The sequence below is a fragment of the Macaca thibetana genome, chromosome 19, assembly GCF_024542745.1.
Source record: "Macaca thibetana thibetana isolate TM-01 chromosome 19, ASM2454274v1, whole genome shotgun sequence".
In the NCBI taxonomy this organism is placed as follows: domain Eukaryota; kingdom Metazoa; phylum Chordata; class Mammalia; order Primates; family Cercopithecidae; genus Macaca; species Macaca thibetana.
In genome coordinates this window covers 12,268,760-12,295,694 of record NC_065596.1, presented here as the reverse complement: position 1 = coordinate 12,295,694, position 26,935 = coordinate 12,268,760, and the positions used below count along the sequence as shown (strand labels likewise).

Here is a 26,935-nt window from a genome sequence, read left to right as displayed (position 1 = left end):
TTAGTATGAATTTATTTTAAAATAATTAGATTCTGTATTCATGGTACATGGTAGCCATGTCTGATTTATTCATCAAAGTATTTTCTGTCCATGTTCCAAATCAATGAACAGCATTGATGAGCTAGAAACATTTGTTCTCTAATTCACTGGGAAGTAATATTGTCATTCTTACCTACAGAGGTCAGGTTCTTGAAGGTTTCCTGCATAACATCCCTGTAGAGATTCTTCTGGGAAGGATCCAGCAAAGCCCACTCATCCTGGGTGAAGCTCACAGCCACATCCTCGAAGGCCACAGAATCCTGAAACATCTCACACATGTAAAGGAGGACAGGTAAGACTAACAGCCCTGGAGGCTTATTCTTTATTCCTAAGAAGTTCCCATGATACTGTGGACTCCAAACATTTATCCCATGACTTGGTCATCACAACTCTTACTTTCTGTCTATACTCATGTTCTCCCACAAACCAAGCCTTTTTTTGTTAAGAGAGAGGGTCTTCGGCCAGGCGCGGTGGCTCACGCCTGTAATCCCAGCACTCTGGGAGGCTGAGGCAGGCAGATCACCTGAGGTCAGGAGTTTGAGACCAGCCTGGCCAACATAGAGAAACCCCGTCTCTACTAAAAATATAAAAATCAGCCAGGCATGGTGGTGGGCGCCTGTAGTCCCAGCTACTTGGGAGGCTGAGGTAGGAGAAGGGCTTGAACCCAGGAGGTAGAGGTTGCAGTGGGCCGAGACTGCGTCACCGCACTCTAGCCTAGGCAACAAAGCAAGACTCCATCTCAAAAAATAATAATAATAAAATGAATAGGCCAGGCGCAGTGGCTCACCTGTAATCCCAGCACTTTAGGAGGCCGAGGCGGGTGGATCACCTGAGGTCGGGAGTTCGAGACCAACCTGACCAACATGGAGAAACCCTGTCTCTATTAAAAAAAAAAAACAAAACACAGTTAGCTGGGCATGGTGGCACATGCCTGTAATCCCAGCTACTTGGGAGGCTGAGGCAGGAGAATCACTTGAACCCGGGAGGTGGAGGTTGCAGTGAGCTGAGATTGCACCATTGCACTACAGCCTGGGCAACAAGAGCGAAACTCTGTCTTGAAAAAAATAATAATAAAATAAAATAAATAAAATCTATACTAATCAAGAGAAAATGGTATTAACAGATAGAAAGATAGACTAATAGAAAACAGCAGATTCTGAAAACAGTGAAACCATGACAAAGCAGGTATCACCAGCCAATTATGCAAGTGGTCCTCACTTAACAGGGACAAGGACAGATGGTTATCTACAGGAGAACAAACAATCTTTGGCCCATCATCTCCACATGAATTACTTCTAGAGTTGCCTGTTATCGTGAGTTCTTATGTTACCTTACCATGCATTTTCATTATGGGTTTCACTTTCTTATAACGGAAGAAACCTACACTCAAGTCGGGTGTAGTGGCTCACACCTATAATCCCAGCACTTTGGGAGGCCAAGGCAGGCCGATCACTTCAGGTGAAAAGTCTGGTAAAGAGTCTGGCGAATATGGTGAAACTCCCTCTCTACTAAAAAGTACAAAAATTAGCCGGGTGTGTGCGTGCCTGTAATCCTAGCTACTCGGGAGGCTGAGGCAGGAGAATCGCTTGAACCCGGGAAGCGGCGGTTGCAGTGAGCTGAGAGAGTGCCACTTCACTCCAGCCTGGGCGACAAAGGAAGACTCTGTCTCAGAAAAAAAAAAGAAGAAGAAGAAGAAAAAGAAAGCTGCACTCGACCTCAACAGTTCCCAGTTCTCCACCTCCTCCCAGTTCCTGCATGTGCTTAACCCACATACATATGTGACTTACATGGCTGCCTCCTGGTGACCACCTCACTGTGGAACAGCTTCATACATCAACCTGACTTGCCCCACTTACCCTTACAACCACATGGATGGCATAGACCACTTCTTTTTTTTTTTTTTTTTTTTTGAGACGGAGTCTCGCTCTCTCTCCCGAGCTGGAGTGCAGTGGCCAGATCTCAGCTCACTGCAAGCTCTGCCTCCCGGGTTCACGCCATTCTCCTGCCTCAGCCTCCCGAGTAGCTGAGACTACAGGCACCCGCCACCTTGCCCGGCTAGTTTTTTGTATTTTTTTTTTTAGTAGAGACGGGGTTTCACCATGTTCGCCAGGATGGTCTCGATCTCCTGACCTCGTGATCCGCCCGTCTCGGCCTCCCAAAGTGCTGGGATTACAGGCTTGAGCCACCGCGCCCGGCCGGCATAGACCACTTCTTTTTTTTTTTTTTTTTTTTTTTTTGAGACGGAGTCTCGCTCTGTCGCCCAGGCTGGAGTGCAGTGGCCGAATCTCAGCTCACTGCAAGCTCCGCCTCCCGGGTTTACGCCATTCTCCTGCCTCAGCCTCCCGAGTAGCTGGGACTACAGGCGCCGCCACCTCGCCCGGCTAGTTTTTTGTAGTTTTAGTAGAGACGGGGTTTCACTGTGTTCGCCAGGATGGTCTCGATCTCCTGGTCTCGATCTCCTGACTTCGTGATCCACCCGTCTCGGCCTCCCAAAGTGCTGGGATTACAGGCTTGAGCCACTGCGCCCGGCCTTAGACCACTTCTTAATCAGAGCCTGACTTCACAGAACTAGCACCTGCTTGCTCTAAATCTACCAGAAACAACTCCCTGAGAGAAACCTCCTTGGACCCCAAGAAAAACTCTGGCCCAAAGGTCCCTGTCTGTCTTTCTCCCCACATGCTGGCTGAATCTGCATCCTGGATGTTCCCCTCACTCTGTGTTGCCCTGCAAGGCATGCTGCCCTCATCTCTCTGGGATTGTGAGGAATGCACTGTTATGTCATGGCTTTGTTGAGATGACTCTGCTGTGACTCACCTAACTTACACCTCTCTCTTAATAGCAACATCCAACTGGCTGACCAGCTATGTGTCTCCAAGTAATGGCAGCTGGGACTGGGGGAGAAAAACTGAGCATCCCAAGGGGTTGGCTATCTAGATGAAGAGTGTACCAGGAGTCTCCTCCCATTTGGGAAATTCAGCTGCTCCTTTGGGAGGCCCCACACCCTCCTCTGGAAGGATTGACCTAGGGGCTGATATTCAATAGGCCAGGAGGGATGGAAGCTGTGGGCATTTTGGCTCAGCCCCAGATGGTTCTGAAACCCAGGACCAGGAAAAGATAGATTGGGACTCCTGAAGACACATCACCCTGTAAAGTTTTCAAAAAGGAAACAGGCCAGGCGTGGTGGCTCACGCCTGTAATCCCAGCACTTTGGAAGGCTGAGTCAAGCAGATCATTTGAGGTCAGGAGTTCAAGACCAGCCTGACCAACATGGTGAAAACCCATCTCTACTAAAAATATAAAAAAATTAGCCGGCTGTGGTGGCGCATACCAGTAAACCCAGCTGCTCGGGAGGCTGAGGGCAGGAGAATCACCTGAACCTGGGAAGCGGAGGTTGCAGTGAGCCAAGACCGCGCCACTTCACTCTAGCCTAGGCGACAGAGCGAGACTCTGTCTCAAAAAAAAAAAAAAAAAAAAAAAAAAAAAAAAGGAAACAACCCAAAGACATTCTGAGATGGTGTCTGTGCCTTACAAGATAAGAGGAGAGGAACAGGGGTTTTTCACTGGAGTATCAAGTTGTTATTCTCTATTTTCCTGTTAATGTGAAATGTTCAGAAACCGAACACAAATATTTTAAAAAGAGTCATCCATGACCTTGTGAAAAGATGACAAACCACTAAAATACTGCATCTATGTGAAAGAAAGGATGAAGAAATATACTATACAATAAAGAAAGTTGATACAGGAGGCTAAGGCAGGAGAATCGCTTGAACCCAGGAGGCGGAGGTTGCAATGAGGCGAGATGGTGCCATTGCATTCCAGCCTGGGCAACAAGAGTGAAACTCTGTCTCAAAAAAATAAAAAAGAAAGTTGATAATACTGTGAGTTGGAGAAGGGGAGTTAATTTGTGGAGATGCAGGAAAGTAACTGAACATTTAAGATGTTACTGCAAACCACTGAAGAGTTAAGTGGGGTAGCAGGGTGAAGGATTTGAGACCCTGCATCCCATAGATTAGGAAAATGCAGGAGGAAGCCAGTCCCTATAGGTAGTGTGAACAAATTTAAAGCAGCAGCACACCAAAATCAAACTCAAGTTGAGGCAGGAAAATAGGGTCTGCAGGCAGGGAACATAAGGCCTATTCACACTTCAGCTATGAAAGGAAATACCCACTCCATAGGGCTTAAGCCAAGTAAATGATTTTTTTTTTTTTTTTTTTTCTTTTGAGACGGAGTCTCGCTCTGTTGCCCAGGCTGGAGTGCAGTGGCTGGATCTCAGCTCACTGCAAGCTCCGCCTCCCGGGTTTATACCATTCTCCTGCCTCAGCCTCCGGAGCAGCTGGGACTACAGGCGCCTGCCACCTCGCCCGGCTAGGTTTTTGTATTTTTTAGTAGAGACGGGGTTTCACCGTGTTAGCCAGGATGGTCTCGATCTCCTGACCTCGTGATCTGCCCGTCTCGGCCTCCCAAAGTGCTGGGATTACAGGCTTGAGCCACCGCGCCCGGCCAGTAAATGATTTTATAACTTTACTTCATCCTCTCCTTTGACATAGGGCATACCCCAAGTAACCAATGGAATCCTCCAGGGGGTAAACTCCCCAAAATTCTGTAACGTGGCCTTTGAGCCCCTGTGCTCAGCCCTGCTCGCACACTGTGGAGTGTTAAATCCCTTCATTCCTTCCTTGTTTTATGCGTTTTGTCCAATTCTTTGTTCAAGACGCCAAGAACCTGGACACCCTCTACCGTTAACAAAATGCAATTCTCCTTTTTTTTTTTTTTTTTTTTTTTTTTTTTTTTGAGACGGAGTCTTGCTCTGTCGCCCAGGCTGGAGTGCAGTGGAGCGATCTCGGCTCACTGCAAGCTCCGCCTCCCGGGTTCACGCCATTCTTCTGCCTCAGCCTCCAGAGTAGCTGGGACTACAGGCGCCCGCCACCACGCCCGGCTAATTTCTTTTTGTATTTTTAGTAGAGACGGGGTTTCACCGTGTTAGCCAGGATGGTCTCGATCTCCTGACCTCGTGATCCGCCCGCCTCGGCCTCCCAAAGTGCTGGGATTACAGGCTTGAGCCACCGCGCCCGGCCAATGCAATTCTTCTTAAAGTTTTTTGGTAACAAACCAAAAGTCATGATTGGGTGTTTCTCATTCATGAATCGCTGTTCGCTCAAACTCTTTAATTTTTTTTTTTCTTTTTCTTTTTTTTTTTTTTTTGGAGATGGAGTCTCGCTCTGTCGCCCAGGTTGGAGTGCAGTGGCGCGATCTCGGATCACTGCAACCTCGGTCTCCTGGGTTCCTGTGATTCTCTTGCCTCAGCCTCCCGAGTAGCTGGGACTACAGGCGCCCGCCACCACACCCGGCTAATTTTTTGTATTTTTAGTAGAGACGGGGTTTCACCGTGTTGGCCAGGATGGTCTCGATCTCCTGACCTCGTGATCCACCCGCCTCGGCCTCCCAAAGTGCCGGGACAACAGGCATGGGCCACCGCGCCCGGCCCAAACTCTTTAACTTTTAACAGAAAAAAACCCCGCGGGATTCCCCCATGACCCTCCCGTGGTCCCCGCAGAATCCCGGGCTGTGGGCGCGGAGCTGCCCAGAGAGGGCGCCGGGGCCGGGACCCACAGTCGCCCGCGCAGGAGCAGGACAGGACGCCCGGGGTCCTGGCTGCCGGCCCAGCCGCACCCTGCGGCCCAGGGGACGGAGGGACAGGCTGAGACAGAGGGATTCGGGTCCCAGATGCAGGAGGCGCCATGAGGAGACCCGGGTCCCGCCACATCCGCTTCAGGCCGGTTTCACCCAGCCCCTCCCCCGTCTGGGGACTCCGGCCCCACACACTCACCATTTCCCGGCTTCCGGGTGTCCCGGGGTCCTCTCTAGGGCTCCCGTGAATAGTGCAGGTCACAGTGCAGGCGGCAGAGAGACAGAAGTGGCGAAGGGACCCGGGCCTCTCCGAGTAGGAAATCTAGTATCCCGACAACAATCTGCATAGCATCAAAAGTGGAAGCCGGAATGGGCCTCCTCCTTCCGGATGGACAGTTGGCCAGGCCCTGCCCCAGCGCTTCTGATTGGGCAAGGTGCAAGGCCCCGCCCCCTCAGAACTGAGTGACGGCACAAGCCCTGGGTAACGGGCCCTGCGGAGCCCGACTGATCAGTTCTAGCCATAGCTTCTCTTTAAGGGACAACTCCCTCCTCGAGCCCTGATCATTGGATATTTTTTCAGCCAAATTTGCTCCTGATTTTTAGACAGGGCACTGTCTTCTTCCTCATTAAATGGGCTGTCAGTGCTTCCTCGTCCTGCACAGAGTCCTAAGTGTGTGCAGGGAATTCCAGACTCAGTGTCCAATGGAGCGATCTGCTGACCTCAGAGCAGGAAGGGGTGCCCAGACTAGGCCAGACACGACTGCACCAGGAAGGAGGGGCAGTTGTCCTTCAGGGGCCCGGAATTAGGGATGAGACATGGCCAAGGCTTTGACATATCTCACCCCACCTCACAGTGTGGAAACGCTCCCTCCTTCCAGACCTTCATCTTCATCGGCAGAAAACTCTCACTTGGTGATTTTAAGCTTCTGACCTAAATAAACTCAACTTCATAAGCCCCTTCTCCAGGAGAGTTCCCAAACAGTTCTTTCCCTGAACTTGATCTTCACAGATTTTCTTCAGATATGCAAATTAGTCTGACCCCAGGGACCCTTTGCATGTCAAACCCAAAGCACTGCTCCTGAAAACGGCCCCAGATTCCAGATATACAGCCGCAGAAAGTCAAAACCCCTGAAGTGCACCTGCACGTGGGTCTCCTGCTTTCCAGGGCGCTGCAGCGTGTCAGAACCCACACTCTTTCTGGATCTGCTCTGAACAGCTGCAAGCCACCTGCAGGAGGGCGGCTGCCCAGGAAGCATCCAGGAGAGCTCCACATCCCTCCTTGGCAGGATCCATACTGGCCTCAGCGTCCAGTCCCTGGCGTTGGTCTCTGCTGCCCCCTGCAGGCTATTCACCTGCTTCTCACATCACCAGTTTCCATGAGACAAACATCCTCAACCCCACTGCGAGAATAACACAGGAGCAGAGCCCTCCTCCGGTGTGTATGTATAAAGTCGAGGAGGAAGCGTCTAAGATTATTTAACTGCATGACAGTGAGGCAGTAGTGGCTGGGCGCTGTGGCTCAAGCCTGTAATCCCAGCACTTTGGGAGGCCAAGGTGGGTGGATCACCTGACATCAGGAGCTGGAGACCAGCGTGGCCAACATGGTGAAATACCATTTCTACTAAAAATACAAAAATTAGCCGGGTGTGGTAGTGCATACCTGTAATCCCAGCCACTTGGGAGGCTGAGGCATTAGAATCGTTTGTATCAAAGAGGCTGAGGTTCCAGTAGAGCCGAGATTGCACCACTGCACTCCAGCCTGGGCAATGGAGTGAGACTCCGTCTCAGAACAAAACAAAAAAACATACAAATGTTTAGTCATGTTACTTATTTCTGGTTTCCAGCCTGACTTTGTAACATTCCTGACTCTGGGACTCTGCACTCTCCAGAAATATGCTTTGAAGAAAAAACAAGATACAGCACAGGGCCCACTTGTCTCTTATAAACTGTAAACTAAAATACTGCATAGCAGCCGTCTGTCAGAACTGCTTCCAGGCTATTGTCCTCAGTCAATCCTAAATCAAACTCACTTTCTTTAACAAATTTAATTTTTTTTCTTCAGTCAACATGAGTAATCTAAAACACATAGACAGAAGAATCTCTTTATTATCATCTTTCTACCAAGTCAACATCAGGCATTAAAAAAATGTAAAACAGTGAAAACCATCCTTCTCTGATTCATCATAGACCCAGAATCTGCCGGTCACCAACACCTATTTTCATTTTCTCTAGTACAGCCAACTTTTATCAGAGAGATATCATAGAGGCATATTTAAGAGAGTATGATATTTTGTGTTTTATGAATTTTAGAGTTGGTTTTTTTGTTTTGAACTTTTATTCGCATTTTCTTTTGGCTGAATTTGTCTCTTAAGTTTATGTTTCTTCTGGGGTATCTTTTTCTTCCGTGCGGCCTCCTCTTCTGCTTTTGGAACAATGTGTTTCTTTTCACTAAGCATCATCTGGATGTGGCAGGAGAATTTGTGGATGGGTTCATCTGCCCATGAGTTCTGTTAAGTCAGGTGGTACATTATGGGTGCCTTGTTCCCTGGATGTACTCAACAACCAGGGAATCTACATCTATACCCTTAAGTTCGGCATAACTCTGTACTTGTAAGCAAATTTCAGTACCTTTTTTGGACAACTGGTGAGTTCAACCCCAGTGTTTGTCTTGGGTACAGCTACCAACTCCATTTTCTAAGACTGAAATGGTATACATAATTTCTGTAAAAGAAAATATTTCAGATACTTGGTGGCTTTTCATATAAGCATACCTGTGATGGCCTGAGCACCTTCACAGTTCTTACAGTGAACATGAGGGTTTCATCCTTCTAACATGCACGAGTTTGTGGGATTTTCTGGGTCATAGTGAATAATGTTCACAGATTAACTTAGGCCACACAAGAGGACAGGTTTTCTTTGGTCTTTAAAAGGAGCTGATTAAAGGAAAAAAAAAAAAAAGTGGAAGCCAGGTACAGCAGCTGGCACCTGTAGTGATAGCTACTTGGCAGGCTGAGGTAGAAGGATTGTTGAGCCCAGGAATATGAAGCTCTAGTGCACTAAGATCACACCTGTGAATACCACTGCACTCCAGCTGGGTGCACAAAACAAGACCAAGTCTCTAAAAAAAATTAAATACAATAAAAAAGAGAAAATGTTTGTCATTAGAAAAAAAGGTTTTGATTTACGACATTCATTAAAGAAAAAAGTACTTTGAAAAGAGATTAGGGCCAGGCATGGTGGCTCATGCCTATAATCCCAGCACTTTGGGAGCCTGAGGCAGGCATATCATGAGGTCAAGAGTTCAAGACCATCCTGGCCAACATGGTGAAACCCCATCTCTACTAAAAATACAAAAATTAGCTGGGCATGGTGGCAAATGCCTGTAGTCCCAGCTACTCAGGAGGCTGAGGCAGGAGAATCGCTTGAACCTGGGAGGTGGAGGTTGTAGTGAGCTGAGATTGGGCCACTGCACTCCAGCCTGGCCACAGAGCAAGACTCGGTCTCAAAAAAAGAAAAGAAAAAAAAAAAAAAGAAAAAGAAAGAGAGAGAGAGAGATTAGGCCTGGCGCAGTAGCTCACACCTATAATCCCAGCACTTTGGGAGGCTGAGGCAGATGGATCACTTGAGGTCAGGAGTTCAAGACCAGCTTGGCCAACATGGAGAAACCCATCTCTACTAAAAAATACAAAAATGGCCAGGCGCAGTGGCTCATGCCTATAATCCCAGCACTTTAGGAGGCCAAGGCAGGTGGATCACCTGAGGTCAGAAGTTCAAAACCAGCCTGGTCAACATGGTGAAACCCTGTCTCTACTAAAAATACAAAAATTAGCCGGGTGTGGTGGCACACACGCCTGTAGTCCCAGCTACTCAGGAGGCTGAGACAGCAGAATCACTTGAAACTGGGAGGTGGGGGCTGCAGTGAGCCGAGAGCACACCACTGCACTCCAGCCTGGAGTGAGACTCTGTCTCAAAAAAAAAAAAAAAAGATTAAAAGTCGGGAAAAAGATTAAAAGGCCGGATGCAGTGGCTCACACCTGTAATCCCAGCACTTTGGGAGACCCTGATGCGGATCACTTGAGGTCAGGAGTTTAAGACCAACCAGACCAACATGGTGAAATCCTGTCTCTACTAAAAATATAAAAAATTAGCCTGGCATGGTGGTGGGTGCCCGTAATCCCAACTACCTGGGAAGCCAGGAGGTGGAAGTTGCACTGAGCCAAGATCGCACCACCACACTCCAGCCTGGGCAACAGAGTAAGACTCTGTCTCAAAAAAAAAAAAAAAAAAAAAAAAAAGAGAGGTTAGAGGCTGGGCATGGTGGCTCATGCCTGTAAAGTCAGCTACTCGGGAGGCAGAGGTTGCAGTGGTCTGAGAATGTGCCACTGCACTCCAGTCTGGGTGATAGAACCAGACTCCATCTCAAAAAAAAAAAGAAAGAAAGAAAGAAAGAAAACTCATGAGAAGGAATGGCATAAAATACATAGTGTACCCAACAGCCAGCCATTTATTATAGGATATTTTTGAATAGGAACTTTAGCCTTTTGTTTTGATAAAGGTCTTTCTGAGGCCACTTAGTGAGTCTGACAATGGCACTTCTGTTATCCCTTCAGTGAGTTTCTTAAAATGAGGCCTTACCACTTAAGTATTGCGCTTTCAACAGGAAGGAACAGATTTTTCTGACCTTTCTGTATATATACACCTGCCACTTTGCTGGGCTAACCTTATTATTATTATTTTGAGACGGAATCTCACTGTCACCCAGGCTGGAGTGCAGTGGCACAATCAGCTCACTGCAATCTCTGCCTCCTGTGTTCAAGCGATTTTCCTGCCTCAGCCTCCTGAGTAGCTGGGACTACAGGCGCGTGCCACCACACCTGGCTAATTTTTGTATTTTTTAGTAGAGATGGGGTTTCACCACATTGGCCAGGCTGGTCTCAAATTCCTGACCTCGTGGTCTGCCCGCCTCAGCCTCCCAAAGTGCTGGGATTATAGGCTTGAGCCACTGTGCCAGCCAAACCTTATATATATATATATTTTTTTTTGAGACGGAGTCTCGCTCTGTCACCCAGGCTGGAGTGCAGTGGCCAGATCTCAGCTCACTACAAGCTCCGCCTCCCGGGTTTACGCCATTCTCCTGCCTCAGCCTCCCGAGTAGCTGGGACTACAGGCGCCCGCCACCTCGCCCGGCTGGTTTTTTGTACTTTTTAGTAGAGACGGAGTTTCACCAGGTTAGCCAGGATGGTCTCGATCTCCTGACCTCGTGATCCACCCGTCTCGGCCTCCCAAAGTGCTGGGATTACAGGCTTGAGCCACCGCGCCCGGCCTCTTATATTTTTTTTATGACAGAACTGTCTTAAGGTCTTACTGGAGGTGTGTCTCTCTTAAGAGTTATTTCCAACTCTGTGTCCTAGGTCTCTGAGTGAGGCCTCAGCTAAACAACCCCAAAAACTTTTTGCTCCCGGGCTACTGGCATTTATTTCTGAATGCTGTCAGATGACAGTGACTGCAGAAGCTTCAGAATAATTTTGCGATAGTTCCCATGATTTGAGGGAAACACATTTTTACCATGATTGGATTCAGTAGCTTCAAGGAATCCTATGTGAATTAAGCGATCTTCTCGCCTTGGCCTTTCAAAGTGTTGGAACTGCAGGGTTTTTCTCCAGTGTGAGTCCTTTCATGGATTTTAAGGCTCGAGGCACATCCAAAGGCTTTCCCACATTGTTTACATGCATAGGGTTTCTCTCCAGTGTGAGTCCTTCCATGTGTTCGAAGGTGTGAGGCAGATCTGAAGGCTTTTCCACATTGCTTACATTCATAGGGCTTCTCTCCAGTGTGAGTCCTTTCATGATATCGAACGGAATTGAAAGAAACAAACGCTTTCCCACACTGTTTACATTCATATGGCTTCTCCCCAGTGTGAGTTATTTTATGTGCATGGAGGCATGTGGAACTGTGGAATGCTTTACCACATTCATTGCATTCATAAGGCTTCTCCCCAGTGTGAGTTCTTTCATGTATTCGAAGGCTACCAGAATGACTAAAGGCTTTCCCACACTGTTTACATTCATATGGTTTCTCTCCAGTGTGAGTTCGTTTATGGATAAGATACAAACTGAGACACATCAAGGCTTTTCCACAAAAGTTACATTTATAGGGTCCATCTCCACTGTGCATTATCCTGTGTCTTCGAATGCTTGAACGGGAAATAAAGCTTTTTCCACATTCCTCACAATCATAAGGTTTCCCTCCAGTGTGAGCCCATTCATGTGTTCGAAAGTAGGGGAGATCACTGAAGGCTTTCTTACAGTATGTACATTTATATGGCTTCTGTCCATATTCCTGATACTCATATGTCTTGTGTCCAGTGTCAGCTCTGTGGTGCCTATTAAGGGATGCATGACCCATGCTGACTTCTCCACGTGATTTTACTCGAGGAGGAGTTTTCTTCTTCAGTATGTCATCTGGAACCTGGGTCAAAACTTCTCCATGCTGATGATCTTTTTTACTTTCTAAGAGTCTCTCTCCCATAAGACCTCTGTGAACAATGAGAAGTATATCATAATGGGTTTCTTTATCACTGATTTGATATTCATTAACAAGTCATTGCACTTGCATTTCTAACACTGTCCAGCAATGTGTAGGTTTTCTGCCCTGTCTGAACATGAACAGACCACATGCTCTACAAGATGGCCCAGCTATACCTGTTATCGAGAAAGATAATATTGACATAGGGCTTCTTAACACTTTTTAAAACAGGGTCTCACTCTGTTATCCAGGCTGGAGTACGGTTGTGAGATCTCAGCTCACTGCAACCTCCATCTCCCTATCTGAAGCCATCCTGCCACTTCAGCCTCCTGATTAGCTGAGGCTGCAAGTATACACCATCATGCCCGGCTAGTTTTTGAATATTTGCTAGAGATGGGGTTTTGTCACATTTCCCTGACTGGTCTCAAACTCCTAGACTCAAGCAATCCGCCCACCTCAGCCTCTTAAAGTGTTAGGATTACAGGCATGCACCCGGGCCCTGCCAACACTATTTTCAGGTAAACTCTTTTACAAGTACTAACCGTCTTTGTCAATTTTATTGCTTCTGAGTCAGGGTCTTGCCCTTTAACCCAGGCTAGAGTGTAATGGTGCTATCATGGCCGAGTGTAGCCTCAAACTCTTCAGCTCAAGCAATCTCTGACCTGAACCTCCCAAAGGGCTGGCTTGAGCCATGATGTTCAGCCTGTGTCACACTTAAATATGTTTTTAGAGAATTTTTTTTTTTTTGAGATGGAGTCTCGCTCAGTCGCCCCGGATGGAGTGCAGTGGTGCAATCTCGGGTCACTGTAAGCTCCGCCTCCCGGGTTCACGCCATTCTCCTGCCTCAGCCTCCAAGTAACTGGGACTACAGGCGCCTGCCACCACGCCCGGCTAATTTTTTTGTATTTTTAGTAGAGACAGGGTTTCACCACATTAGCCAGGATGGTCTCAATCTCCTGACCTCGTGATCCCTCCGCCTCGGCCTCCCAAAGTGCTGGGATTACAGGCATGAGCCACTATGCCCGGTCCTAGAGAAAATTTTATAAGAATAAATACAGTGGAACTTGGCTTCTTTCTTTTTTTTTTTTGAGACGGAATTTCACTCTGTCGCCCAGGCTGGAGTGCGTGGCGCGATCTCGGCTCACTGCAAGCTCCGCCTTCCAGGTTCATGCCATTCTCCGGCCTCAGCCTTCCGAGTAGCTGGGACTACAGGCGCCCGCCACCACACCCGGCTAATTTTTTTGTATTTTTAGTAGAGACGGGGTTTCACCGTGTTAGCCAGGATGGTCTTGATCTCCTGACCTCGTGATCCACCTGTCTCAGCCTCCCAAAGTGCTGGGATTACAGGCGTGAGCCACCGTACCCGGCCTTGGCTTATTTCTTGTTTGCTTCTTTTTAACATTTTCTTCCATTCTATGATTGTCTAGAGAGACACTGCTTTTTCTTGTGAGCGCGAATTACCTTAGGTTTCTCCTGGAATTTTTGTACTCATCTTCAATTTTCTGATCTTTCCATTTTTTTCCTAAAATACAGAACCAGAAAAATAGTCCTGAATTAGTAAAATTATGAAAAAAGTACTAGATTCTAAGTTCATGGTACACTGCAGCCTTGTCACATTTATTCATATTCCTATTCCCTGTCCACACTCCAAATCACTCAACACTACTCACAAGCTAGAAACACTTGTTCTCTAATTCACTGAGGAAAGTAATATTGTTATCCTTACCTACAGAAGCCAGGTTCCTGAAGGTTTCCTGCATCACATCTCTGTAGAGATTCTTCTGGGAAGGATCCAGCAAAGCCCACTCATCCTGGGTGAAGTTCACATCTACATCCTCAAAGGCCACTGAATCCTGAAACATTTCACATGTGTAAAGAAACATGGGTGAGACTGACAGCACTGGGTTCCTATACTCTATTCCTACAGAGTTCCCATGGTGCTATGGACTCTAAACATTTATTCCATGATTTAGTCATCAGACTTTTTACTCTATCAACACTCACTCTCTTCCATAAAGAAATTTTTTTTTAAATTATTATTATTTTTTGGACAGAGTCTCACTCTGTCATCCAGGCTGGAGTGCAGCGGCATGATCTGGCTCATTGCAACCTCCGCCTCGCGGGTTCCAGTGATTCTCACGCTTCAGTCTCCCAAGCAGCTGCGATTACAGGTGCCTGCCACCATGCCCAGCTAATTTTTGTATTTTTAGTAGAGACGGGGTTTCACCATGTTGGACAGACTGGTCTTGAACTCCTGACCACAAGTGATCCGCCAGCCTCGGCCTCCCAAAGTGCTGGGATTATAGATATGAGCCACCCTGCCTGGCAGAGTCCCTACCAATCTGACTGATGGGAGTCGTAACTAACTAAAACAAAAATCAAGAGCAGAAACCTTTCTTGGAAACTGTGCTTGGGTAGAAAAGCCTGAATTACAATTGATGAATTGCTGAAGGTTGAACGGGAACAAGACTGAGAGGCAAAAACTCCAGGGTGTCTAGTGTCAACAAAAAGGCAAATATTTATCAAATGTAAAAACTTTTGTGTGAAATGGTGTGAGAGTGTCCGGGCGCAGTGGCTCACGCCTGTAATCCCAGCACTTTGAGAGGCTAAGGCAGGCAGATCACAAGGTCAGGAGTTTGAGATTACCCTGGCCAACATAGTGAAACCCTGTCTCTTTTTTTTTTTTTTTTTTTTTTTTTTGAGACGGATTCTCGGTCTGTCGCCCAGGCTGGAGTGCAGTGGCCGGATCTCAGCTCACTGCAAGCTCCGCCTCCCGGGTTCATGCCATTCTCCTGCCTCAGCCTCCCGAGTAGCTGGGACTACAGGCGCCCGCCGCCTCGCCCGGCTAGTTTTTTCTGTTTTTTAGTAGAGACGGGGTTTCACTGGGTTAGCCAGGATGGTCTCGATCTCCTGACCTCGTGATCCGCCGGTCTCGGCCTCCCAAAGTGCTGGGATTACAGGCTTGAGCCACCGCACCTGGCCAATGAAACCCTGTCTCTACTAAAAATACAAAAATTAGCTGGGCATGGTGGTGGACGCCTGTAATCCAGCTACTCAGGAGGCTGAGGCAGGAGAATCACTTGAACTTGGGAGGTGGAGGTTACAGTGAGCCGAGATGGTGCCACTGCATTCCAGCCTGGGTGACAGAACTAGACTCTGTCTCAAAAACAAAATAAATAAATAAATAAAAAGAAATGGTGTGAGAGAACACCATCAAGAGAGAAAATGAACCCCATGTGCTCTGTCCAAAGGATGATAAATGGCTCAGCCCCTATGAAATAGTATGATGGTACCTGAAAAAATAATATAATTACCATATCTATTTTTTTTTTTTGAGATAGAGTCTCACTCTGTCACCCAGACTGGAGTGCAGTGGCGCAATCTCGGCTCACTGCAACCTCAGCCTCCTAGGTTCAAGCAATTCTCTGCCTCAGCCTCCTGGGTGGCTGGGATTACAGGTGTCCGCCACCACGCCTGGTTAATTTTTGTATTGTTTTTAGTAGAGACAGGGCTTCACCATCTTGGCCAGGCTAGTTTTGAACTCCTGACCTCGTGATCCACCCGTCTCGGCCTCCCAAAGTGTTGGGATTACAGGGGTGAGCCAATGCACCCGGCCAAAATTAACATATCTTTCAGCAACCCACTTTTGTGTCTACTTATTTTCTTTCTTTTTTTTTTTTTTGAAACGGAGTCTCGCTCTGTCACCCAGGCTGGAGTACAGTGGCCGGATCTCAGCTCACTGCAAGCTCTGCCTCCCGGGTTTACGCCATTCTCCTGCCTCAGCCTCCTGAGTAGCTGGGACTACAGGTGCCCGCCACCACGCCCGGCTAATTTTTTTTTTTTTATTTTTAGTAAGACAGGGTTTCACCGTGTTAGCCAGGATGGTCTCGATCTCCTGACCTCGTGATCCACCTGTCTCGGCCTCCCAAAGTGCTGGGATTATAGGCTTGAGCCACCGTGCCCGGCCTACTTATTTTCAATTAAAAAAAAAAAAAGTGAAATCCAGATCTTGAAGACACATTTGAAAACCACTGTTAATAATAGCCAACTTTGGGAGGCCAAGGCGGGTGGATCACAAGGTCAGGAGATCGAGACCATCCTGGCCAACATAGTGAAACCCCTTCTCTTCTAAAAATACAAAAATTAGCTGGTGTGGTGGCGGTGGCATATGCCTGTATTCCCAGCTACTCGAGAGGCTGAGGCAGGAGAAATGCTTGAACAAGTGAGTCGGAGGTTGTAGTGAGCTGAGATCGCACCACTGCACTCCAGGCTAGCGACAGAGCAAAACTTAGTCTCAAAAAAAAAAAAAAAAAAAAGCCAAGAGCTGCATCAATCCACTTGTCCATTCACTGATGGCTGAATGCATAACAAAAATGTGATATATATATATATATATATATGCGCAATGGAATATTATTTAACCTTTGAAAATAACAACCTGTCCCTTGTTACAACAAGCATGAAAATTCAGGATGCTATGCTAATAGCCAAGGTAGTCACAAAAAGAAAAGTACAGTATGATTCACTTAGATAAGTTATGTAGAGTTGTCTAACTAAATCAACTGTACAGTTAAAATTGCATAAGCTGGTAAAATTTGTTTTTTACTTTATAATAATTTAAATTAATAAAATACTGTGCCAAGTAAAAACCTAATTGATTAAAAGATGGGCAAAGTATTTCAATGACATTTCTCAAAGATACATACAAGTGACAAGTAAGCACATGAAAAAGGGTTCAACATCAGGAATCATTCGGCATTAGTATTTTCTTTCTTTTTTTTTTTTTTTCTCAGATGGAGTTTCACTCTTGTTGCCCGAACTGGAGTGCAATGGCGCGCTCTCAGCTCACTGCAACCTCCGCCTCCCGGCTTCAAGCGATTCTCCTGTCTAAGCCTTCCAAGTAGCTGGGATTACAGGCACGCGCCACCACGCCTGGCTAATTTTGTATTTTTAGTAGAGATGGGGTTTCTCCATGTTGGTTAGGCTGGTCTTGAACTCCCGACCTCAGGTGATCCGCCTGCCTTGGCCTCCCAAAGTGCTGGGATTACAGGCGTGAGCCACCGCACCCTGCCTGGCCTAAGTATTTTACACAACAAAGTTTCAGGTGGTTATTGAGTGCTTTCCTCTCACGAAAAGTATTCATAAACAAAAGAGAAAAGTTTCCAATGCAATCATTGATGGATCTGTGGAAAAATGAAAAACAAAATACTACAGCTCTTTCAAATGTATCACGGTGGACACACTGATGAAGATGTCGATTAGAGAGGGGAAGTGGGTGCTTTGGAATGCGGGAAAGGAATCAGAAATTTAAGGATTTGTTGTCATCCCCATGAAAAGGTAGCTGTGGGGGTCTCAAGGACTCTCTCTCTGACAAGGCTTTGACCTTGTCCTACAAAGCCCAGTTATAGCAAAGATCCTTCTAAGGGAGTTCAGAGAATCCCCACCCCAGCCCCTCCAAACTGGATACCCAATGAAGTTCTGTTACCCCTATTCATGAAAACTCATCCACTTTCTCTTCTGTAACCCTTGATACCTCACCAAGTTCCATCCTCTCCCTCATTTTACCCTTGAGCTCTAGGTTCAATACTGTTGTTGCTGCATGCAAGGCTGAGGTCAATCTCTCTCCCATATCACAGTTCTCATGACCCACATCACAACTGTCCTGAATAAAGCCTTCTTTGACATTTTTAACTTGATTTCAGTACAGTCTCTTTTTACAAGAGACAGGGACTTAGACCTGAAACCCTGCTTCACAAGTCTGGAATGCATAGGGGATAATATGCTGTCTCCCTGTGGGAAGGAAGGAGGGTGTTCTGAGAGTATCTCCCACTCACAAATCCAAAACTCTGGGTCAGACTTCTCTCCTCATGACCACTCCTTGTTGTCACTCCATAAACTGGGTGAGATGGCAGACTGTGGATACACCATTACCCAGACAGTGTTCCACAGTGGAGCTCACCTCCTGCAGTGATGGGACACAGTGCCTGGGAGTCCTGTCTGCCAATTCAGCCCTAACCTTGTGTCATAAAGGAGACTGGGGTTCCAACTGATACGGATATATGTGAGGACCAGGTGTAGACTTTTCAAGTTTTTCTTCCATTTGGTGAATACTCTTTGCAATTTCTTTTTTCTTCTTCTTTTTTTTTTTTTTTTTTTTTTTTTTTTAAGAAAACCTATAGCAAGCAGTATTCTCATGCATTCTACAAACCCTGAAGTAACCAGGCCTGAATCTGCTCAGCTGCTAAGATCAGCTGCCTTCTGAGTGGCAAGACCCTATACTCTTGTATTTCTTTCTTCTTCTTTTTTTTTTTTTTAAATTTTCTAAGAGTCTCACTCCATCATCCAGACTGGAGTGCAGTAGTGCAATCACAGCTCACTGCAGACTCAACCTCCAGGGTCAAGCAATCCTCCCACCACAGCCTTCTGAGTACCTGGGCTCACTGGAGCATGCCACCACACCTGGGTTATTTTTTAAATTTTTTGTAGAGACACGGTCTCACTATGTTTCCCAGGTTGGTCTTAAACTCCTGGGCTCAAGAGATCCCCTTACCTCAGCCTTCTAAGTTCTGGGATTCCAAATGTGAGCCACTAACCTTGACCATACTCCTGTATTTCTTCATTGTGTCTTTCAAAACAGAAAAGCTTAAATTTTAATGTAGTCAAAATTACATACTTTTTCTTTGTTCCTAGTGTTTCTCTTGTCATATTATAGAATCTTCTTCCTAAACCTAAGATCATGAATATTTTTGGGTGGCACATTCTGTAGCAACAAGAGGGTGAGGTTCTCCTTTGTTCCCAGACGAGGATGAGACTGGTGTAGTCTGCAGGCTAATAAGGAAATGAAACTCACTATGCTATGGAGGATAAAAGTATGTAAGTTTACACTATAACACTATAATGCTATATAGTCTAATACCATTTACATGTGGCACTTATATACATGTTACATGTAATATTTACCAATTACCTACCATAACTAAACTATATACTATATACAAATGCAGCATATGTACATGTATATGTGTATATATACACACACGCACTATATCCTGTACTAGATAATGTGAGATTCTATTAAAATACTGTACATGAATATCTCCTTTAAATTTCAACAGAAAACACCTCACCAACATATTGGAAAAGAGAATCCTGTAACACATATCATATCCTGTGACGAAGTGGCATTCAATTCAGGAAAGCAATGCTGCTCTCACCTCTGAAAATCCATTCATGCAATACACCATAATAGTATAGGATCAACAGCAAACAACACAAGAACATCCTAATAGATGCAGAAAAAGCATATGATAAACCTCAACATCTCTTCATGATAAAAACGCTCGGCTGGGTGCAGTGGCTCACGCCTGTAATCCCAACACTTTGGGACGCCGAGGCGGGAGGATCACAAGGTCAAGAGTTCGAGACCAGCCTAGCCAGCATGGTGAAACCCCGTCTCTACTAAAAATACAAAAAATTAGCCGGGTGTGGTAGCATGTGCCTGTAATCCCAGCTACTCGGGAGGCTGCGGTAGGAGAATCACTTGAACCCAGGAGGCGGAGGTTGCAGTGGGCCGAGATCGCATCATTGTAAACCCCAGCCTGGGTGACAGAGCGAGACTCAGTCTTAAACAAACAAACAAACAAAACTCAATAAACTAATAATACAAAGTAACTTCCTTAACCTACTATAAGGTATATATAAAAAATGCAAAACTACCCTCATTCGTGATGGTGAAGGACTAACTGCTTTCTCCCAAAGATAAGACACAGACAAGGATGTCTGCTCTCATGCCTTCTACTCAGCTTGGGAAAAGAGATGCTACTAGGCCCACCAGGTCAGAAAATAAAAGCCTAGGCCGGATGCAGTGGCTCACGCCTGTAATCCCAGCACTTTGGGAGGCGAGGCAGGTGGGTCACGAGGTCAGGAGTTCAAGACCAGTCTGGCCAAAATGGTGAAACCCCGTCTCTACTAAAAATACAAAAATTAGCCGGGTGCAGTGGCAGGCACCTGTAATCCCAGCTATTCGGAAGGGTGAGGCAGGAGAATCGCTTGAACCTGGCGGGGTGGAAGTTACAGTGAGCCTAGATCGTACCACTGCACTCCAGCCTGGGCAACAAGAGTGAGACTCCATCTCAAAAAAAAAAAAGAAAAGAAAAGTCTTCCAGATTTATAGTAAATACACATGCACGGCTGGGTGCGGTAGTTTATGACTGTAATCCCAGCACTTTGGGAAGCCAAGGTGGGTGAATCACCTGAGGTCAGGAGTTCAAGACCAGCCTGGCCAACATGACAAAACCCTGTCTCTACTAAAAATACAAAAATTAGCCTGGCATGGTGGCTTAGGTCTATAATTCCAGCTACTTGGAAGACTGAGGCAGGAGAATCGCTTGAACCTGGGAGGCGGAGGTTGCAGTGAGCTGAGATTGTGCCAGTGCACTCCAGCCTGGGCGACAAAGTGAGTCTCCGTGTCAAAAAAAAAAATACATGCAGTGATTCTGGCAGGCATATAGACTTTGTCACTGCCCATACCAGTGTACAAACTGAGGCAGAAATACAAAAAGGCAAAAGACTTATGTTAGTTTTATATTTCTATAAAGAAATACCTGTGGCTGGATAATACGTAAAGAAAAATTTATTTGGCTCATGGCTCTACAGGCTGTCCAAGAAGCATGACATTAGTGTTTGCCTGCCTTTAGGTGAGGGCCTCAGGAAGCTTTTACTCATGGAATGCAAGAGGAGTTAGGGTATCACATGTAAAAGAGGGAACAAAGGGTGGAGCAGATGCCATGGTATTTTTTTTTTTTTTGAGATGGAGTCTGGCTCTGTCGCCCAGGCTGGAGTGCAGTGGCATGATCTCAGCTCACTGCAACCTCCGCCTCCCAGGTTCAAGCAATTCTCCTGCCTAAGCCTCCCGAGTAGCCGGGATTATAGGTGCCCGCCACCATGCCAGGCTAATTTTTGTATTTTTAGAAGAGAAAGAGTTTCGCCATGTTGGCCAGGCTGGTCTCAAACTGCTGACCTCAGGCGATACGCCTGCTTTGGCCTCCCAAAGTGCTAGGATTACAGGCATGAGCCACCATGCCCAGTCACCATTTTTTAAACAGTCGGCTCTCCTGTAAACTAGCAGAGCAAGAACCCCCTCGTTATTGTGGGATGGGCACCAAGTCATTCATGAGGGTTCCACTCTCATTGCCCAAATACCTCCCACCAGGCCTCACTTCCAGCACTGGGATCAGATTTCAACATGAGGTTTGGAGGGGTCAAATATCCAAAACATATCAAGACCCAAAATGGTCAACACAATACTTATAAACAACACCTGACAAAAAGACTTCATATAAACCTACAGTCATCAGGACAGTGTGGTATTTCGAAAGACTGCATAAATACATCACAGAACACAATGGAGAACTTATAAATAAACTCAACAAAATAAACAAATCTTTCATAAATGAGCCAAGGCAACTCAATAGATATACTACAGTCTTTTCAACAAATGGTACTGAAACACCTGGACTACGATATGCAATGAAATGAATGAGATACAGAATGTACGACTATCATAAAACTGACCCAAAATGCATCATTTACTCAAATGGAAAACGCAAAATCCACAACTTCTAGAACATAATACATGTGAAAATCAAAACAACCTTGGATTAGGCCGGGTGTGGTGGCTCACGCCTATAATCCCAGCACTTTGGGAGGCTGAGGCGGAAGGATCACAAGGTCAGGAGTTCAAGACCAGCCTGGCCAAGATGGTGAAACCCTGTCTATACTAAAAATACAAAAATAAGCCGCGCGGCGGCAGGTGCCTGTAATCCCAGCTACTTGGGAGGCTGAGGCAGGAGAATCGCTGAGGCTGCAGTGAGCTGAGATCATGCCACTGTACTCCAGCCTGGGCAATAGAGTGAGCCTCTGTCTCAAAACAAAACAAAACAAAAAACAAACAAAAAAAAGAAACAACCTTGGATTTGGTAATAAGTGTTCACATACAACACAAAAGCATGATCTGTGAATGAGAAAATTAATACATTGGTCTTCATTCAAATTAAATCTTTCTGTTTTGGGTCAGGTGCAGTGGCTCACAGCTGTAATCCACCACTTTGGGAGACTGAGGCAGGCAGATCACTTGAGCTCAGGAGTTGGACACCAGCCTGGGCAACGTGGCACAATACCCTCTCAACGAAAAAAAAAAAAAAAAAATTACCCATGCACAATGGTGCACCCCTGTAGTCCCAGCTACTTGTGGGGCAGAGGCAGGAGGATTGCTGGAGCCTGGGAGGTTGAGGTGGCAATGAGCCAAGACTGTACCACTGCACTCCAGCCTGGGTGACAAAGTGAGATCCTGTCTCAAAAAATAGCAATAATAGGGCCGGGCGCGGTGGCTCATGCCTGTAATCCCAGCACTTTGGGAGGCCGAGACGGGCGGATCACAAGGTCAGGAGATCGAGACCATCCTGGCTAACACGGTGAAACCCCGTCTCTACTAAAAGTACAAAAAAAACTAGCCGGGCGAGGTGGCGGGCGCCTGTAGTCCCAGCTACTCGGGAGGCTGAGGTTGGAGAATGGCGTAAACCCAGGAGGCGGAGTTTGTAGTGAGCCGAGTTCGCGCCACTGCACCCCAGCCTGGTGACAGAGCAAAGACTCCGTCTCAAAAAAAAAAAAAAAAAAAAAAAAAAAAAAAAAAAAAAAAAATAGCAATAATAAATAAAAATAACAATAAAAAAGCTTTCTGTTTGGAAAACCCACTTAACATAATGAAAATACAGGCTGCAGACTGGAGCAAAATATTTGCAAGACACCTATGTGATGAAGGACTGCTACTCAAAGATAGAAAGAACTTGCAAAACTCGGTAAGAAAACAACCAACCAGTCAAAAAATAGCATGCCATTAGAGAAGAGCAAATGAAAACAATGAGGCACCACTGAATTGTTGTTGGGTGGAGTGGCTAAAATCCAAACCCTGACATCACCAAATGCTGGTGAAAATGTAAAACCTATCTTGAGGTTTAAAGCAATGTGATTCTGGGTTGAATCATCTGCCTGGCAGTAGTAGCATAGCCAGCTGGATCCTTCCTGTCCCTGAGTATAGATTGGCCTTCTTTCTTACCTATATTCTTTTGTAAAATATTGAAAATGCCCAAACAGAGCCAGGAAGGGCCTCTTTTCTCTTGATCTTCATTATAGATTAACTTTCCTCTTACCTTTCTCACACAAAGACTTCATGGCCATTACAATGTCTTAAGCTGGAATGTCAGATTCGATAATGGCTCACTGCAGCATCAAACTCCTGCTGTCCAGTGATCCTCCTGCCTCAGCCTCCCTTGTAGCAGGAACTACAGGTGGGTGCAACCATGCCCATCTAATTTTTCTATTTTTCTTTTCTAGAGATGGGTCTTGTTGTATTACCAAGGCTGGTCTCCAACTCCTGGTCTCAAGCAATCATCCTGCCTCAGTCTCACAAAGCTGAGATTACAGGTTTGGGACACGACACTAGGTCAAGAGTTTAACTTTTATTTCATTTTATTTATTTATTTATTTATTTATTTATTTATTATTCTTTTTTTGAGACAGAGTCTCTCTCTGTCGCCCAGGCTGGAGTGCAGTGGCGCTATCTTGGCTCACTACAAGCTCCACCTCCCGGATTCACGTCATTCTCCTGCCCAGCCTCCTGAATAGCTGGTACTACAGGTGCCCACCACCACGCCCGGCTAATTTTTTGTATTTTTAGTAGAGACGGGGTTTCACCGTGTTAGCCGGGATGGTGTGGATCTCCTGACCTCATGATCCGCCCGCCTCGGCCTCCCAAAGTGCTGGGATTACAGGTGCGAGCCACTGCGCCCGGCAAGAGTTTAACTTTTAGCTCTAGGGTTCTAAGCTCATTTCCCTAGAGTCTGTATTTTCTTGAATGGCAATTCTCAGATTTTCGCTTGAATAATCTCCTTATAATAGGAATCTGATCATTTCAATTATTTAAGGGAGAAAAATCCAAATAAGGTGACTACATCACTGTAACCAATAAAGTATTTTTTTGATTTTTATTCTAATGCACCATATAAAAGCCTATCCTTCAACCTGTAAACTAAAAATAAAAACCTAAGCTCCCCATCCCACCCCAATCAAGTCAACTGACTGGCTCTTTACCAAGGGGAGGCCCCCCAAAACCTGAAAGTTCCCAGTTATGTCAGTAAGGGAGATCAGACACTACACACTCCCTTCTGGAGTTTAGATGCAGCAACTGACCCACATTCATGTTAAAATAGACATAAGACCTGCAAAGAGGCCGGGCACAGTGGCTCAGTCCTGTAATCCTAGCACTTCGGGAGGCGGAGGCAGGCAGATTATTTGAGGTCAGGAGTTCGAGACCAGCTTGGCCAACATGGTGAAACCCTGTCTCTACTAAAAACACAGAAATTAGTCGGGCATGGTGGCGTGCACCTGTAATCGCAGGTACTTGGGAGGCTGAGGCAGGAGAATTGCTTGAACCCAGGAGACAGAGGTTGCAGTGAGCCGAGACTGCGCCACTGCACTCCAGGCTGGGCGACAGCGTGAGACTCCGTCTCAAAAAAAAAAAAAAAAAAAAAAAAAAAAAACAAAAAGAACCTGCAAAGAGACACTTCGTGCTGATAAATACTAAACTGCAAGACCTAAAGCCATAAAGCCATGCAAGGCAAGGGTCAAGTTATGCCTTAGAATTCATAAAATCTAATGAAACAGATCTGTTTTTTGGCAGGGATGGAATCACATGGCAGGTAACAGACTCCCTTCACTTAAACATTCCTTCCTACCCCTTTCAAATTTTAGACACAACTTCACACTCAACCAACTGCCATCTACAGAATCCATCAACCACCTGTGCCTTCTAAGCCCCGCTTCTACCTGTCCTGCCCTTTCCGCCTTCCATGCCTTGATTCATGTTTTTCCCTGCAATTCCTGTCTCGCTGAAATGAATAAAACCAAACTGCCATCGAACATCCTGGGGACCACTTACTCGAGGCTACATGGGGTTGTTTCCCTTGGTGGTGGTCTCTCATATTCGGCGTAGAACATAGTTCAAGTTATTTTGCAGAGTTTTGCTCTTTTCGTTATCAAACCACAAGCCATGACTGGGTGTTTCTCATTCATTTTTTCCAAACTCCTATTCTGAGAAACAAAACTCTTTAATTTTTAAGAGGCCTCAGTTTAGTTTGTTGCTGTTGTCGTTATTTTTGTTTTGTTTTGTTTGAGACAGGGTCTCGCTCTGTTGCCCAGGCTGGAGTGCTGTGGCGCGATCTCGGCTCAATGCAGTCTCAACCTCCTCCCTCAAGCGATCCTCTCACCTCAGCTCCCCAGTAACTGGGACTACAGGTGGGCGGCACCACGCCCAGCTAATTTTTTTAAAATTTATTTTTAATAGAAACTAGGGTCTTGGTATGTTGCCCAGGCAGGTCTCGAATTTCTGGGCTGAAGCAATCTCCCCCACGGCCTCAACCTCCCAGGCGTGAGCCACTGCACCTGGCCTTCAATTTAGTTTTTCAGGGAAAAAGGCGGGACTAGGGACCCCACAGCCGACCGCTTCTCCCACACGAACCCCACACCCGAGGCAGGATTGCCCCCATGCCCCTCCCGTGGTCTCCGCACAATCTGGGGAGACGCGGGGCTACGGGCGCGGAGCTGCCCAGAGAGGGCTCCGGGGCCAGGGTGGCAGTCGCAGCGCAGGGGCGGGACAGGACGCCCGGGGTCCCGGCTGCCGGCCCAATCCCACCCTGCGGCCGAGGGGACCGAGGGCCGAGCTGCGCCAGGGAGACTCTGCTCTGCAGACCCGAAGTCGCTGCGGGGAGGCCCGCGTCCTGCCAGAGCCGGTTGGGGCCGGTTCCACCCAGCCCCTCCCCCGTCTCGGGACCCCCGGCCCCGTACACTCACCATTTCCCAGCTTCCAGGTGTCCTGGCCTCTTCTCCACGGATGTCTCTTAACAGTCCAGTCACAGCGCAGGCGACGGAGCAACAGAAGCTATGGCGGAGACACCTGATCCCTCTCAGGGCCGGAAAACCAAGATCCCGACCTCCCTTTGGCGCAAAACGCCTGGGAGTCTGGAGAGCGGGAATGCGGCCTCCCCTTCCCCGGATGGACAGTTGGCAGGACCCCGCCCCAGCGCCCCTGATTGGATGAGGCTCCAGTCCCCGTCCCATCGGTCCTGAGTGACAGCGGAAGCCCTGGGTAACAGGGCCCTGCAGAACCGATCTGACCTGTTCCAACCACAGATTATCTAAGCGAGCTTCCATCCTGCGTTTTGCCCTTTGGGTATTTGCATTTCAGCCAAATTTGCTACGAATTGCTAGAGGGGGCACCGTTGTCTTCCTCACTCAATGGGCTGTCCCTGCTCCTTTGTCCTGCACAGGAAATTCCAGACTCAGAGTCCAGTGGAGGTGAAGGAAATTAAAATATTTTACGCCAAAATATATTTATTTGACAGATTGTAAAATGACTGTGGCTCAGCCGCAAACAAAAGTGGCCTGGCAAAGCTGCCTTTGGAGGGGAGAAATTTGCATCTGCAGAGAATCTCTATTGATGAAACCATACCCTCTCCCCCTTTATTTATTTCCCTTTATCCAATCTAGAAGAGACTGTGACCTGAACACAGGCAGGGTGCGTTGTTTCACGCCTATAATCCTAGCACTTTGGGAGGCCATGACTGGAGGATCACTTAAAGCAAAGAGTTCAAGACCAACCTGGTCAACACAGGAAGATCCCCGTTTTTAT

At 46.7% G+C, this 26,935-nt stretch overlaps 4 protein-coding genes across 8 annotated transcripts in view; all 4 read right to left on the bottom strand.

Annotated features, from left to right (window-relative positions):
* LOC126942481 (zinc finger protein 44) overlaps window positions 1–26,935 on the bottom strand; it is a 414,080-nt gene that overhangs the window by 114,137 nt on the left and 273,008 nt on the right. The gene's annotated exons all lie outside the window — the stretch shown is intronic.
* Window positions 1–26,935, bottom strand: part of ZNF20 (zinc finger protein 20) — a 201,259-nt gene that overhangs the window by 4,005 nt on the left and 170,319 nt on the right. Inside the window, exons 1-3 of one of the 4 annotated variants that reach the window (XM_050770328.1) lie at window positions 5,867–6,729; window positions 827–919; window positions 173–308 (exon numbers count right to left, since the gene is read on the bottom strand). In XM_050770328.1, the coding sequence (XP_050626285.1) occupies window positions 173–308; window positions 827–919; window positions 5,867–5,869 (232 nt within the window). In that variant the 5' untranslated portion in view covers window positions 5,870–6,729. Of the gene's footprint in view, window positions 1–172; window positions 309–826; window positions 920–5,866; window positions 6,730–26,935 lie in introns of those variants that run through there. The other 3 variants (XM_050770329.1, XM_050770330.1, XM_050770327.1) reach the window with 3 other exon arrangements.
* ZNF823 (zinc finger protein 823) overlaps window positions 1–26,935 on the bottom strand; it is a 445,525-nt gene that overhangs the window by 332,102 nt on the left and 86,488 nt on the right. The window lies entirely within an intron of this gene.
* ZNF625 (zinc finger protein 625) lies at window positions 7,756–26,211 on the bottom strand. Of its 2 annotated transcripts, XM_050770605.1 has the most exons (5): window positions 26,098–26,211; window positions 13,919–14,045; window positions 13,654–13,714; window positions 11,233–12,202; window positions 7,756–8,388 (listed from the first exon to the last, which is right to left on the bottom strand). In XM_050770605.1, the coding sequence occupies exons 1-4, from the start codon at window positions 26,098–26,100 to the stop codon at window positions 11,272–11,274; spliced, it is 1,122 nt and encodes a 373-aa protein (XP_050626562.1). In that variant the 5' UTR covers window positions 26,101–26,211; the 3' UTR covers window positions 7,756–8,388; window positions 11,233–11,271. The 2 variants fall into 2 exon arrangements, with proteins under 2 accessions (XP_050626562.1, XP_050626564.1); XM_050770607.1 differs by lacking the exons at window positions 7,756–8,388; window positions 26,098–26,211 and adding an exon at window positions 25,187–25,745 and having other exon boundaries at window positions 10,719–12,202.

Excerpts from the sequence above, each read along its gene's own strand:
- ZNF625 (XM_050770605.1), bottom strand. Across the intron at positions 13,715-13,918 it reads CAGGAACCTGGCTTCTGTAG|GAAAAAAATGGAAAGATCAG; the intron begins GTAAGGATAACA and ends TCTGTATTTTAG. Across the intron at positions 12,203-13,653 it reads AATTCCAGGAGAAACCTAAG|AGGTCTTATGGGAGAGAGAC; the intron begins GTAATTCGCGCT and ends CATTGTTCACAG.